The sequence below is a fragment of the Taurulus bubalis genome (assembly GCF_910589615.1).
Source record: "Taurulus bubalis genome assembly, chromosome: 16".
Classification (NCBI taxonomy): Eukaryota; Metazoa; Chordata; class Actinopteri; order Perciformes; family Cottidae; genus Taurulus; species Taurulus bubalis.
Window position 1 is genome coordinate 4,619,971 of NC_136604.1, and position 14,987 is coordinate 4,634,957.

Genomic DNA, 14,987 nt, shown 5'->3' on the forward strand with positions numbered 1-14,987 from the left:
TCTACTCTTGTCTATCTTGTAATTTATAAGCTCTTTGACACACAAAGTGCCATTGTTTTCTTTATAAATGTGCATTTGTGGTTAAGTTGTGCCCAGAAGATTTTTTCTCTGAATGAATAGAAAGATAAAATGCTACTTTGTTTTGAATGATTGACTATACTTGTTCACGGTTTAGTCCTGTGGTGGGCCAACACATTAAAACATATGTCAACACAGATAGTAAAGAGATTTACAGCATGATCGTGTTCAGACTGTTTTTCACGCCTCACGGGTGAATGTGGAAGCTGTTTCAGTTTTGGTGAAACAGTCATGGCGGGGTTGCAGTGCATTCATTAATACAGTGGCAAACACTTTAAAATATGAAATAAAAAGACACTCTGAATGTTAGTAACTCAAGAGATTCAGTTCATCCACGTCCCGGGTCAAGGAATGGACAAGCAGGAGGACAACCCATATGACTTTTAACTGAAGTTGAATTGGAAAAACATGGAAAAGTAACAAAACGCTTGCTGGGGTTTAATGCATAGATGAGGGGGGAGTTGTTGCGTTGCAATAAACAACAACTTGAAATCAAACTGGCCCAAACACAAAGGAGGCGGCCTAAAGACTCCTGTTTTTCAGCCACACAGCAGGTGTCCGTCATCCTGCTGACGGAGGAGGAGGAGGTTGTAGTTTCTACTGATTGAAGCGTAGGTTAAAAAATCATTGATGACACAGATTACAATACATCAGGATCAGCGGGGCCACCAGCTGCAGGGAAATCCATGGCAGTGGATTTTTCTGCATCACAGTTTATTTGATGTCCGTTAAGGACATTGTGTGCAAAGTATTTGTACATAATGTGAGGGGCAGTGACAGATCTGTGTGTGTGTGTGTGTGTGTGTGTGTGTGTGTGTGTGTGTGTCACTTGACTTACCTGTGACGGGTGCTTATAGAATGCCACCGCAACAAACACACAAATCCAAACCCTGAGAGTGCTTCTGTTGTTCCAAGTGACATTCAAGACGCCGCTGTTTGTCCGCAGCAGTGACCCACAGACAGCACTCACCTGTCTGACCTCCTCATCCTCCTCATCCTCCTCTTCCTCCTCCAGCACTTTGCTCTCTCACTCGACTGTGTAATCCCTCTTCTATTCTGAGTCCACGTCAGTCAGCACACAGGCAGAGAGATCTCCGAACGTCTCTTAAATTTCACGTCGCGTCTGATTGAAATGCCAGTTAGTATGGCCTCATTTCATTTATTAAGTTTCCACTGCTGAATCAGCGAATTGCCTGTTATGGGCTCCACCTGTAGGGCCCAGTATTTCATGAATACTAGTCCCTCACATGCACACACATTCTTTTTTATATTTAATTGTTGTTCTTTTTGCCCAAATTTGGCCAAAGCATGATTTAATTCACTATGTCTTCTAAATCCCAGGCTACTTTTACATTTTACACAGGTGTTTCTATTATTTTGTCCATTGAGGGTTAAAGCCTCAAAGAAAATACATCCTCCAAATAATCATAACATTGTCTCCTTAATGAAGGTCAGATGTATTACAGGCCTGTTGCACCAGACTGCATTAGTTTGAGCTCGGTGTTCCTAACAAACTAGCATATGAGTGTATACTTTACTCTTATTTCATTGTAGTACAGATCCAACAAAGATCCCTACAAAGACAGTAAAGTACTTCATAAATTGCATATAAATCTAAATCTAATCTAATCTGATGATGAGGAGTAAAAAGAAATGTCCTTTCTGTGACTATATTTCAACATTTATTTCGGGCCTGTTTCATATTTAGATTTGTCTGTTTCAGTGCCGCCTTATACTTTTTACATCCCATTCAGCCCAGTTTTAAACTAGACATCTAAACTAAAGTCAAAGGAAAACCACGGGAAGGCACAACGTGAAAAGAGCAAAGCCCTGCAGCAAAGACGACACACATGAGGTCCCTGAAGTTTGCTCAACAAACAGAGCGAGTTAACAAGCCACTTCCCTCGTGTGTCAGTCAGGGGGCCGTCTGACTCCAGAGAGGATTTCCCCTCTGCGTTGACCAGAGCAAACACAGAGGTCAAGATGACAAGACGTCACTTTTGCCGGCGACTAAAAGCAAACAAAGGAGACACGTGTTGGAATTACATCGAGTAAATACTTCAGTGTTCGTTCTGTCTGATGTGGCTGTCTTGCTATTTCTTGGACACACATCACATGTTGTAAACTATCTTGTTCCAGATCTCGGCCTCTGAGCTCACTCCTTATCCCTTCTTTTCCTCTCGACTGCACTCGGGACATGTGTGAAACATTGAACATCACAGAAAAACTCAGCAAGAAAACAGAAAAACATGAGCTCCCAGTCGCCAGCCCCCCCCCTCTCTGATAACTGTCCAATCCTGCACCCGATTTACACCCCGCTTTGTTTCCCCTGCGAAAAATGTTTTCTCCATCTCGCAGCAAATCTGCCACAGTGCAGAAACGCCTCTGTGCGCCGCCATAGAGACGGAACATTCCGGTCTTTTGTCCTCCGCTGGCTGTTTAGAGCAGCTGCTTCAAACCGCCTGCCCCTTTTTTATATCTCACCTTGTTGTTTGGTGGTGGGGGGGGATGACAGCGCGGCCCTGAGAGAGCATCTCGCACATTCCTTCCCTGTCCCCCTCCCCTCCTGATTGCCGCCGTTTTCGAAGGGGACGTGCACGTTGTTTAATGTCCACAGCCCACGGAGACAATGCCCCACTTGACCTTTGACCCCAGTGAGGAAAAGGCAGGCTTAATCTGATGTTGAGATCCTCGACTGCCATTGTCTGTGGGGCAGGGGGACTCAGTATGGCTCTAGACTAAAGGGGGGTGGGGGGGCAGTCACTACATCTGCACACCAATTTGTTTGTCACATATTGCCCCCCCCCCCCCCCCCCCCCCCCCCCCAACCTCCAACACACAGAACCACAGCCCACCCAGGGAAGATGGTGCTCTTGTCTGCTGACCCTGTTCTCACCCTGCAAACTGTCACTCACCCGGCTTTTCACTTCAACACTGGAGAGGACGACCAACGAGCCCATAAGCTCCTGACCACTTGTTTGTATTGGTCAACAGCTGGTCTAGGTGCACTGTACCTTTAACAACCACAGCAGTCCTCAACCTTCAGCCTGATAAGATGTCTGGCAAAAGGCACCGATAACAGATACTTTCCACCCCTCAAAGGAATAGTTTGACATTTTAGGAAATATGCTTAGTCATGTTCTTGCTGAGAGAGCAGTTGGATAGTTAGACTATTTTAGCATAAAGACTGGAAACAGCTGAGCCTGGCTCTGTCCAAAGGTAACAAACCCCCTACCAGCACCTCTACAGTTTACCACATGATATCTCTCCACGAAGAGGAAAAACAACAATACATGATGGACAGAAAAGAAAAGAAATGGGAGCATGAACTGGTGAGGACACAGTTTTTACACTTTTTGTATGAATTAACCGAACAAGATATAACGTGTTCGCTCGTGAACCTAGAGCTGCTGGTGGGTGAGTCCAGCTAGCTGTTTCCTCCTGTGTCCAGCCTTGTGCTAAGCTAAGCTAACTGGCTGTTTCTTCATATTTAATATATACAAATGAGACCCATGCATGAGTTTGTTTTGATGTGAGGCTTTTTGCATGCTAAAGACGAAATTTCAAGCAGGGATAAAGTTAGATCATTTAAAGGTACAGTCCACCAAATATTCACTTCCAGAAACTGTTGATTTGATTGATCTGCAATTTGGACTAAAAAGAGTGAAATTAAGAGTATGACTTTAAAACAAGCACTGTTACTAATATTAGTATTAGCAGAGAGGAATTGTGTAAAATGACCATGAAAGTATTAGTAAATTCCACAACAACATTTTAAGGTCAAGGCATTTTAATTTGCTTGTTACTCTACACATCTTACAGTTCACACAGTTTATAAGAATAGATTAATTTGGTTAAACAATTTTACTGACAATTTTACTGTGTAAAAATACATTATCAATTTATTTTCTGCTTTAATAAGGTTGGCTGCAGGAGAGCAAAGAGATGACACTGAATTATCCATTCATCTTACTTACAGTATCAATCAGTATAATATATTATTTTCAGATTCCACTAAATAATGCAAAACAAAATATAAGAGGCTAAAATGTGCTACTAATGTTTTAAACAACAGTATAGCCTAAAAAAGAGAGTTCAACAAACAAATACAAGGTTATTTTGTTTGTTGAATAATTATTTCTTATGTATATATACAATAAAAACACTGATAATACCAAAGTATTTCACAGACTGTGGCCAGAACATAGCTGTCACGTTTCGTTACCAAAACATTACCCATATGTGTTTATTTAGACCTGAACATCCAGATGTGTGACTCATGCCGTCTGGAAGTTGTATCGGAACAAAGTGAACAATAAAAAAGAAAAGAAATGAAATAACTTATTCATAGAACATAAATTATTATTTCCAAATATTTACACATGGTACCTCTGAACATCAGTGCATCGCAGACAAAATTATGTATTTCCTCAACGAAAAAAGTAAACTGGCGAGAAACCCTGCGCTGGTTTTTCGGTGGAAATGTAGTCGGTGGTTCAATGTGATTAAAAAAAAAAAAAAAAAAGGACTTCACATTCTCTCGAGCACTCGAGGACGTTCCCTGAGTCGTAGGCCATGTCAAGTGCTGAAAATCAGATTTTTAATCCCGTCAAAGATGTCACCTAGTATGTAAATTATGGGAAAAATGTTTACCTGAACTTCGTCTTTCAGTTTCTATAATAGAAGAAGAGACAGGCCACAAAAGTGTTGTCTTAAATTAAAACGGATTAAAAAGTTATCAAGGGCGATTATATTGTTGGGCTGCTAGGACGGCAGGGGGACTTTTACTTTTACGGTTTCAGTTGTGTACTCTGGCGTACATTGTACCTGGATTATCTTTACTACAAGGTGTGCTTTAAAAAATATACTACAGTCTGATTCTAACATCACATAATAAATGCTCCTATTCATGTAACTCTTCATAGTACTGGCAGTCCATAAACGTTTAACATAGTGCCGGTGTCGCAAGGGCTAAACAGTGGAGGGTGAAATGATAAGTGACACCATTGTTTTTCTTTTCTTTTTCTCCTACATTTTCACAAGAGTAAAATATGAACTTTCCTTAAATGGGGGATATTTAATGTGTCTCTTTTTAAAGTACTAGAAAAGGACCACTTTTTTTGTAAAATAATTTGGTTTCTTGCTGAGAAGCATATGAGAAGCTCGATATCACTCTTGTTTCTGTGCTGTGAATGTGAAGCTGCAGTCTGGAGGCGGTTAGCTTAGCTTAGCATGAAGACAGGAAACAGAAGGGAACCTGGCTCTGTCCAAAGGTAACACAATCCAGCTATCAGCACTTCTAAATCCCATTAATGAACATGTTATATCTTGTTTCTTCAAGATGTTATGCTAAGCTAACCAGCTGCTGGCTGTAGCTTCATATTTAGCATACAGCCAGGTGAGTGGTATCAATCTTCTCATCTAACTCTCTGCTAGAAAGTAAAAATGGAATTTGCCAAAATGTTGAACCACTTTTTAAAAACGTTTTCTTGATTTGGTAACAGAAAAGATATAGTTTCCAACATGATTATCGTATCGTATATTTGTGAATATGCAGTCACTGTAGTGTTTACATGGCCAGAACATACAGAAAAAATAAGAAAACAAACGTCTGAGGTATTAATCTTGACCCTATTGGGTGCATGGTGAGGAAAAGCATCGCTACATTTTTCTTGTCAAACAAATGAAGCAAGTTTTCCTTATTTCAGGTGCAGCCTTGTCACCACACGGACTGTCTGTAATGCTGTTCGATTCCCACTCACCAGAGACCCTGCCAGACAAGGAAGCGGGTCAAGGTGAAGCACTACAACACTACTACCTGCAGCCACAGGACTCCACCACCATGTCCTCGTACTGTTTGTAGACCACATTGTTTCCTGAGTCGATGTAGAGGATGCTGATGGGGCTGAGCTTGGACGGGGCGCAGCAGCTGGGCGGCATGTTGCTGGGGTTCATTGAATTCATCAGAGTCTGGATAATGGCGTGGTTGGTGGGCTCCAGGTGGGAGCGCAGGGGGAAGTCGCACACCCCCTCGCAGTGGTACGCTTCATAGTCCAGCGGGGCGATGATCCAGTCGTCCCAGCCCAGGTCTCTGAAGTTTACATGCAGCGGCTTCTTGCTGCACCGGGATTTGGACTTCTTGCCATGTCTCTTCCCGTGGCGGGTCTTGGACGCCGCCGTCCTCCTTCTCCTGCTGGCCTTGGCACCAGGGCCCCTCTCTTTGGCCTTCCTCTCCAGACCCAGCAACGCTCTCCCCTCTCTCCTCTCACTGAAGAGGGTCTGCCTCTTCTTTGACCTGGTGAACACCACCAAGATGGCCTTCTTCTGCTGGGGCCTGCCGTGCCTGTGCAAGCCCAGATGGTGCAGGTCCAGCTCCCTCTCCGGGTTGTCCAGCATGGCCCTGAGCTCCAGGCAGAAATGCTTCCCCTGGCTCAGGTGCTGCTGCTCTTTGAATATTTCCCACACGTCCAACACTTCCCACTTTGGCCTCTGGGCGTCCTGCAAGTCCAGCGTTTTGGAGTCGAGCAGCTGCCGGTCGTGGCAGGAGAGGAGCTGGACGTCAACGGGCTCTGTTTCCGAAATCCTGAAATTCCCAGACACTTTGGTGTATATCCTGAGCTCGGCTCCCAGCACCTCCGCCTTTTTGGAGAGCGTTGAGACGTCGAACAGATACTGCTGTCTCCTTAGAGGGAGGAGTGGGAGGTCATCTGTGGAAAGCATTAAAGCAAGCAGGTCAGACGCATTCTCGCGGGGACGATGTGCATACCACAGAGATGCGGACTCTGACAGGAAAAATCGCACTATTGTCTGCACCGAATTAATGTGGGAGACAAAGTATGAGTCATGGGTGTTCAAACAATCCTACCTGCACACACGCACGCACGCATGCACGCACGCACACACGCACAATTGTGTTTCAATCACTTTAGCGCAGTGGTTCTCAACCTTTTTTCAGTGATGTACCCCCTGTAAAATATGTTTCCAGCCAAGTACCTCCTAACTAGCGCAAAGCATTCTTGGTTGAAAAAAGATGAAATACACAGCACAGTGCCATCAGTGTCTAATTTAATATAGAATATATAAAATTATGTTCAATTATGAACCTACACTTATGTTTTATTGAATATGTATTAAATAACACATTTTAAAGGATTTAATGGATGTTATTTTTACATATTTTTCCTTAAATCTCACGTACCCCTATTTGAGAACCACTGTTTTAGCGGACATTACATTGACTTACATTGATTTTCTAGAGATTTATGCTCACCGCCACTTATCCTAACCAAACCAAACCTTAAACCAAGTCTTCACCCTACAATGTAATGATTCACCTGCATTTTGTCCCCAAAAATAAAGTGAGTCCCTAAATGTAGTAAAAAGATGTATGAGTCCCCACAACACGAGTAATACAAACACGCACACACACACACACGCGCGCTGTGAAGCCTCCACATACCTTGTCCACTGTCCACAAAACTCGCAATGGTGTTGGCCGCTTTGGAGGAGCGGAAGAAGCTGGCGTTGAGTCCCAGCCTCTCCGCCGTGGAGAAGGTCTTGTAAATAGACAGCATGTAGTCGTGCGGCTCAACGGAGTCTTTAGAAGTCGCTTTATTGTTTCTGTCCGCTTGCGGCGGCGCGTAAAACTCCTTGAAGTATTTAGAGGCTTCTTGTCCGTCAAAGATCCTCGACACCTTGCCGCTCTTGTGGGCCGCCGGAGGGGAGATAGCGAGAGAGAGAGAGCGCGGGATCCCCGAGACGAGCAGCAGAGCCCCGCAGAGGGAAGCGACGTGGTAGAGGTCCATCCTCTGGTCTCGGAGCCTGAGCAGTGGGACCGGGGAGGGGTGGGGGGGGGGGCACGGGCAAAGCCGGAGCTGAACTCTGCATCCACTCCGCAGCAAGTGGCTGCTCCGCAAAAGTGCGCACAGCTCCAGAGGACAGGCGGTGCAAAAGTATACACACAAAAAAAAAAAGGAGGAGGAGGGGAAGAGGAGGGGGTCCACGCCCACACTGTGCTGTTATCGTTTAATGGAGGGCGCAAATTAAGGCTGTAAAACTAATTGTTCCTCCGGCGGCCGTCACCTCCCTCCCGGGGGAGGCAGATGTGCGCTGAAAGGACGCTCTTCAACTTCTGGCGCGTTTGCGGACGCTCACAAAACCGTTTTTTTACACAACGAAAATGACTCTTTTAAAAAAAAAAATTGGTCTCCGTTTAAGAAGTGTTTCACTGTTAAAGCAGGACTCGTTTACACCACCGCAACTGGGCCTCCGTTGAGGATGAATTTAGGATTTACCACGGGGTCTCCCGCCCTCTAGTGAGGCGCGGACACATCGCCGTGAGACTGTCAGCCAATCAGCTCCCTTCAGCACCATGGACAGAGTCTTCACCCAGCGTTAGAAAAAGGACCGGATTAATGAAGGAAGACAAGGACGCAATGATATAATAGTAGAATTTATTGAAAAGAGAAAAAATATATTTTTGAATCATCAGACACATGTAAACTTCATATATTCCTTCATGTTGTTAAGTACCTGCACCAGTTTTACAATATAACATCTATATCTGGATCCTACACCCTGAGAGTAACCGTATCAAACGTTTACACATAATACAATGAAGGAAAGAAACACACAGTCCTTACAGAGCGGAGGGAGAGGGGTGGGTGCTTTGGATTTTTACCTTGGTTAACTATGAGTTTTGAGAAATCATAACCCCATCCATATTCTTTGGTTTAAAGTGAAAATTGACCCTGAAAAAATAAACCCCAGCCGCGTGCACGATATATTTCAAGATATTTTTTTGGTTTTCCTTCAGCAGACTTGTTTGTGTCACGGTATCCTTCATTAAAATAAAACCGCTCAACTACACAGAACTATCTAGCAAATGGTGGGTCCGTCCGAGCAGCAGGCCACAGTGTAGATGACACTGGCCAGACACAGACTGCTGACAGACGCGGTGGAGGCGGAACCGAAGAGGCTCCCGTCGGTGGTGGCGTTCGGGGTGGTCAGCGGCATCTGGGTGGTCGGAGTGTTTTTGACGGAGAAGGCGCGAGACTTGGCGCCCCACTGCTTCAGGGTGAAGACCATGGTCAGGTTCTCGCCTGCAGGGAGAGGACGAGTCATTATTGTGGGGATTCGGGTTGCGTGTTTCTTTTGCACCACAGTGAATATTAAGGATGTGTCATAATGCAACAGCCCATAACGCCAAGATATTCAGTTTTACAATCGTATAAAAGGGAGAAAAGATGCAAATCCTCATGTTTGAGAAGTTGGAATCTGAGATTATTTGGCTTTTTCTTTTGCTTGAAATCAAATCTGAAATGATTATTTCTCTGTCAATTGATTACTTATTTCAGCTCTATAATGAGGACTAAAAACGTATAAAGTATGACGCAGACGTACCGCTGTTTTGAATGGACAGGTCGGTGAAGTTTGCCCAGCAGGTGCTGAACAAGATGGTGGTGTTTCCTTCCAGTCCGCCTACGCTGCTCCCACTGGCGTCCTTCAGGCTGGCTGTGACGGCGAGACTCGTCACTCCCACGGAGACACAGTTACCCTGCAGACAACGGCACAAGGGAGCGCCTACTTTAGCACGGTGTTGACTCTACTTCCCTTTTCCAGAGATTAGTCCACCATCCTATCAAGTTTTATTTCTGCTGTAAACTCAAACCCGATCCTGATAACTCCACTTTCATTCATTTTTTTATTATTGTACAGCAAATAGTGGAGAGATGACCGAAAATTAGGGCGAGATATGCAACAAAGGTCCCCAGTCCGAATAGCAACATCCCATCCTGAGCTGCTATAATTCCCTCTTTGTGTCATTTCCCTGCTTCAGCAGCAGCTGTGCGGTGCCTCACCTGCTCGTCCACAGCCATCAGACTGGGCTGCTGGTGCAGAGGACCCACAAACTCCCCGGCTATCGGCTCCTCGATTAGCCGCAGGTCGGTTAAGCTGGTCACGTAGCTCGCCGTGGGCTCGTCCCTGGTCACGTCCTCCATGGCTTGCTGAGATTTCAAGGCAGAAAAACCACCGAACCAGTGAGCACTCGCGTACGGCTGATATTATTTGTGTAGTTATTACTACGCAGATGCTGTCATGGGGGAAGTCTTGACGTTCACCTTATTCCAGCTGGGGTCAGATGTCGGAGGAGGAGGAGGGATGATGCCCATCGAAGAGACGTTGAAGCCAATGGACCCACTGAGGTTGCCGGAAACGGCCGCCTGACCCAGATCGTCAGCGATGTTCTTCAACAGCACAAAGTCCTCATCATCTGAGAGGACGAAAGGGAACAAAGACATGTGACAGAAATCCTGGAATTCTGGGCCAACGTTCTCATATTAGACATTAATCATTAATCTATTAGTCTATAAAAACAAATATTAACACAGAAATGAGACTCTTCTTCTCCCACCAACCGTTGGTGGCGTTGGTGGTTTGCTGGACTGGAGGTTTCTTGATCTCCACCTCCACCTTCAGGCCCGTGGATCTCTTCCTGCGCCGTGTGCCTCCATCCTCCCGGATGATATTGGTGATCCGGATCATGTTTGGGGGAACTTTGAGGAACGTAGCGAGGTTCTGAATCAGGGCATCTCCGAAGAACTCGTCCTCGGTCATGGCGGGAAGGTCGAAGGAGAGGATGAGAACCGGGGAGGTCCGGATCTCCACCGGTTGGGAGCCTCTCACCACGACCCGCAGCATCTTGGAATCCTGGTCGAAGTGGTTGGTGCCCAGGGTGGCGTTCAGCTGGGGGTCGTACTGACCTGGAGGGGTCAAAGAAAGACAAACAGATTGTTCTAGCCTGCGGTTACGCTCACAGCAAAAACACTCTGGAAATGGCTGCCCTGCTTGTGTAAAGTACCTGGAGAGCTGGGCTTCTTCAGGGTGTAGTCAGTGTTGTCAGAGTTCCACTCAGCGTTAGTTGGAGCAATCAGATTGTTGCCGACGTACACGTCCATCCGGTTCGGCTTGGAGTAGAAGACTGACACTGTGATGCTCTGCACAAATCAAAAAGCAACTGGTGTCTTAGTGAAAAGTGAAAAAAAGGACCAGCAGTAATTTATGGGTTTTATTTCTTTCAGGCGCATAATTATGCTACTGAAAAAGAAGCTGTTAATATCTAGTATTCTGACCTCAGATGGATCCGCGTTGAGCATCATGAGGCGAAGTTTCTGAGGGCTGACGCTGGAGAAGAAGACTTCGAAGGAGTGACCGGTGGCCACGATGCTGTGGAAGAGGGACAACCTCTTCTGGCAGGTGTAGCCCGAGCACCAGCCGTGGTCCTGAGGACCTGGATGCAAAGACACACAACCGAATTAAAGACTTCCTCTTTCAACAGATGTTTGAGAGACCCGTTTTGATTCTTCAGATCTTTATGACAGCAAACCCACCGTTGATCAGATCCAAAAAGCCGCCTCCGAGCACAGCGACGGGGGACAGACGCCTGGTCTCCGTGTCGGAGTCCAGACTCTCAATCGCCAGCATCCTGTAGTTCAGCCCGAAACACTTGTAGCTCTGCCAGGAAGGCATGTAGGTGCAGCCTTCTCTGATCACACCTGAGGAGAGAAGCAACAGGACATGTTGAACAGCACGTTGTGTTCTCTGATGCAGAGGAACGCAAAGGAATCTTTTTCTTTCACTTTCTCTCATCTTTTACAATACAAATGCTGACTCTCTGCAGAATGTTCAAACACTGAGCTTGAAACCAATAAGATAGTGTATTCACTTTAATTTATACTTCTCATATTAAACCTTGAATTTAAAGAAGATTTTTGTTTGTGGAATAAATATAGAAACATTTATTTGGCACAATCATAACGCACATTATGAGACTGAATGCAGTGATTATTATTCGAAAGTTGGGGAAAAGCAAATAAGCAAAGATTTACTTAATACGAGGAGCGACCTCACCTGTTTCACTTGTTAGCTGAAAGTTGCATTTCTTCGCGTTACTTCTTCACCAGTTAGATGGCATAGTATGGCCATTGAAGGTAAATCATGAAGAAGTTTTTGATTGGAAATTCGTGACTTTCGTTTTATCTCGGAGAATCGCCCGCCTCTCCCGGGTCCGTAATGTATTTATTACTTTCTACAATGGTCCCAATACGCCGTCGTAGCCAGCTACTGTTTAGTCTCTAAATCTTAATTCTCATTCGTATTGAACTCCGTTATTCGAGTTACCTTTGTGTGGAGCGATCTGGTTCACAGGGATGCGGCTGCCGTTCGGGAAAGTGAGCATGACTTTGGGGATGCGGTAGTCGCCCAGCCCTCTCCGGGCATCACCGTCCCACTCGAACTCGGACTGAGGAACCACAGTTCCCACTGCGCCCAGGAAGGACCCGTCCAAGTCCTTCAGCAGGGTCTTCTTCTTCCCATCGCAGTCCATGTCCACGCAGTCAGATGGGTTCGCTTTACTGAGGCACAAAAAAGAACAAACCAAAATCTTGTACCAACTGTTTCAAGTTTAAAAACATTGTTTTTGTCAGTTTAAATGCTCAATTTAAGCAGCAGCACTTGATCCATTTGGCTGAGACGAGCTGCCAAGTGACAGAAGACTCACTCAGAAGAGTTAAAGGAACATATCATGTTTACAACTTCGAAGACATTGTTTAATTATTCTTCAGGCCTGGTTTCTGTTGACGTGCAGTGACTTACCTCACGTCGGGTCTGTGGATGAAGACTCTGGCCTCCTCTGTGCTGTCTGCCATCTTCATGCCTGAAACATGCACAGGGTGGTGCAGGTCCTCGTTGATCGGGTTGGTGATGAACATGAAGTTCGTCTCCTTAGAGCAGACCTTTCGGAAACCGGCGAACGTCGTGTCTGAGGAGGCAGTAAGATAAATGATGTGCTTTTCTTGAAATCGTTGTGAGCATTGTTTTCAACCGTGTTAGAGCCTGAACTCACCCGTGACTTTCATCAGTCCTTTGATGGCGTTGTAGTTCATGTTCAGATGATAGGCCATCTTTGGACCAGTGTTGTGGCCCGATGCGAAATTCGGCCAACAGATTCCCGATCTGCCACCTGTGCAGAGAGAAAAGAGTCACACAACTAGGATTTAACCAACAAACAAAGGGAACACAATTGTAATGAAATGGTCAAAACGACCCAATTGGAACCTCTTTTTTTTATCTTTAAGTCAAGGTTTAACATTTTCATTCAAGTCAATTTAACTTGAGTGATAAATAAATAAATAATAAAAAGGCCTTATTCTATTAAGGCAAATAAAAAAGCATTTAACGCCTTTTTAACAGCTGGGAATGTCACGGTATCCCGCAGTGACACGCGGCGTTTGGGCAGCATCAGTGTGTACCTGTGAGCGGTCTTGGGGCTCGGTGCTCTTCGCTGCTGGCCAGGTTAAAGTCACCGCTGTTCAGAGTGGCCGAACAGTTGAAGCTCGGGCTGCTGCCGACAATCAAGGCATCCTGGGGGAAAGACGAGCAGGAGGAATGTGAGCTGCGTCGACCAAACGATATGTGATGAGTGTGAGAGGGAAAGGGAGAACTAGGAATGAGTGAATCACCTGAACCTCTACGTATTTATCGGCGTACGCGTGGGAGAGAGAAGGAGGAGCGTAGATGATAGGCATGACGCCCATCCCGTTGTCCACCAGGGTCACGTTGGAAATGATAATACTCATGACGGTCTGTCGGGGCGAGAGGAAGAGGGATGAGGACGGGGATCAGTCATTTCATGCCAATAATCTATCTAGATTGAGTTTTGAATCAAGTGGCTGGTTAAAGAGAGCAGAAACAAAGTGAACTTCAGTTACTTCCTCCAAACCTGTTGTCTGTGAGTAAATGCCCAGTGTATTTGTACCCTTCCTGACCCCTAGCCTCACTTGACCTCAAGGATAAGAGGCTCAACTCCACACTCTCGCCTCTTGGCGCGGTCCCATTAAGTCAGACCGTTGCTTTGTGGGTAGATTAATTACATGAATGAAGGTGTCAGAACGAGAAGACGTTCTAAAGCATTAGAACCTGAAAGTAGATGCCGTAGTCAAAGCTCCTCCAGACGAAGAAGCCCTGGACGAGGCTGCAGCCGGGCAGACCGTCCTTGTTCATAAAGAGTCCGAACAGACCGCCGTGGGCCTCGTTTTGACTCCACTTCTCGTTGTTGTTCAAGGCACCTGCATCAGGGAGGAGAACAAAGAAGAAGGCTTTAAGGAGATCAGTTCTGGATCTTTCTCCTCAGTCCTCAGTCTGATGTAGATCAGTCCCGTTACCTGGACACGGTTCCCCATCGATGCGATAAGCGACTCTCTCGTAACCTGCCACAATGTTATTCTGCAGCACCACATTGCTCCCCTCATTGACCTGAAAAAAAACCCCAAAACAGTAAAGATCATGAATGCAGCGACAGATTTTTATAATATAAGCTGTTTATGTCGTTCTCCGAGAGTTCGGACCTCGATGGCAGCGTTCCAGTCGTAGTTGAATTCCTGCTTTCTGCCCTGATAGGAGCCGGTCCACAGCGACATCATCACCAAGTTCCTCCTCACTTTTATCTTGTCGCCCCAAATTCTGATACCTGCACACAGAGGATGCATCTTAGGACTTTCGTGCCGGGGAAAACCGCTTCACTGACAGTCTGGCCTCGAGTGCCGACTGTAAAGCGTTGATCAACCCTCTTGACGGCGTCGTGGCAGCAAGATGTGTACCTTCCCCCACAGTGTGGTGGACGATGTTGTCGTCAACGCACAGTCCCTCTGTCCCAAACACGCCGATGGCTGGAGAGAAGCCGTCGTGGAAAGCGCAACCCTGAATGTACGTGTCTTCTTCCGAAACCTTTCAACACAGAAAAAAAAAGATACATTTTGCTTTAAAAATACTTTTTTTTTTCACTGTTGTAGTAAACGACAACAAGTGTGATGAAATATAAGTTCAGCTCCACGGTGTGGAAGAAAGACTTG

The 14,987-nt window shown here is 45.7% G+C and overlaps 2 protein-coding genes across 2 annotated transcripts in view; both read right to left on the reverse strand.

Moving 5' to 3' along the window:
• Nucleotides 1–5,892: 5,892 nt before the first annotated feature.
• gdf6b (growth differentiation factor 6b) lies at nucleotides 5,893–7,883 on the reverse strand (the record flags this gene model as incomplete). The annotated part of the gene is made up of 2 exons (XM_079232102.1): nucleotides 5,893–6,785; nucleotides 7,538–7,883. 2 exons carry the CDS (start codon nucleotides 7,881–7,883, stop codon nucleotides 5,893–5,895), a joined length of 1,239 nt encoding a protein of 412 aa, XP_079088228.1.
• Nucleotides 7,884–8,599: 716 nt separating this feature from the next.
• The window catches only part of pkhd1l1.1 (PKHD1 like 1, tandem duplicate 1), a gene marked incomplete at its 5' end in the record, with an annotated part of 36,751 nt that continues 30,363 nt past the window's right edge, over nucleotides 8,600–14,987 (reverse strand). Inside the window, 17 exons of the mRNA XM_079232452.1 lie at nucleotides 8,600–9,179; nucleotides 9,481–9,634; nucleotides 9,939–10,085; nucleotides 10,200–10,351; nucleotides 10,497–10,841; nucleotides 10,940–11,075; nucleotides 11,211–11,368; nucleotides 11,469–11,633; nucleotides 12,259–12,491; nucleotides 12,733–12,898; nucleotides 12,983–13,099; nucleotides 13,389–13,500; nucleotides 13,599–13,721; nucleotides 14,056–14,204; nucleotides 14,301–14,391; nucleotides 14,484–14,605; nucleotides 14,736–14,862. Of these exons, the coding sequence (XP_079088578.1) occupies nucleotides 8,956–9,179; nucleotides 9,481–9,634; nucleotides 9,939–10,085; nucleotides 10,200–10,351; nucleotides 10,497–10,841; nucleotides 10,940–11,075; nucleotides 11,211–11,368; nucleotides 11,469–11,633; nucleotides 12,259–12,491; nucleotides 12,733–12,898; nucleotides 12,983–13,099; nucleotides 13,389–13,500; nucleotides 13,599–13,721; nucleotides 14,056–14,204; nucleotides 14,301–14,391; nucleotides 14,484–14,605; nucleotides 14,736–14,862 (2,721 nt within the window). The 3' untranslated portion in view covers nucleotides 8,600–8,955. The remainder of the gene's footprint in view (nucleotides 9,180–9,480; nucleotides 9,635–9,938; nucleotides 10,086–10,199; nucleotides 10,352–10,496; nucleotides 10,842–10,939; nucleotides 11,076–11,210; nucleotides 11,369–11,468; nucleotides 11,634–12,258; nucleotides 12,492–12,732; nucleotides 12,899–12,982; nucleotides 13,100–13,388; nucleotides 13,501–13,598; nucleotides 13,722–14,055; nucleotides 14,205–14,300; nucleotides 14,392–14,483; nucleotides 14,606–14,735; nucleotides 14,863–14,987) is intronic.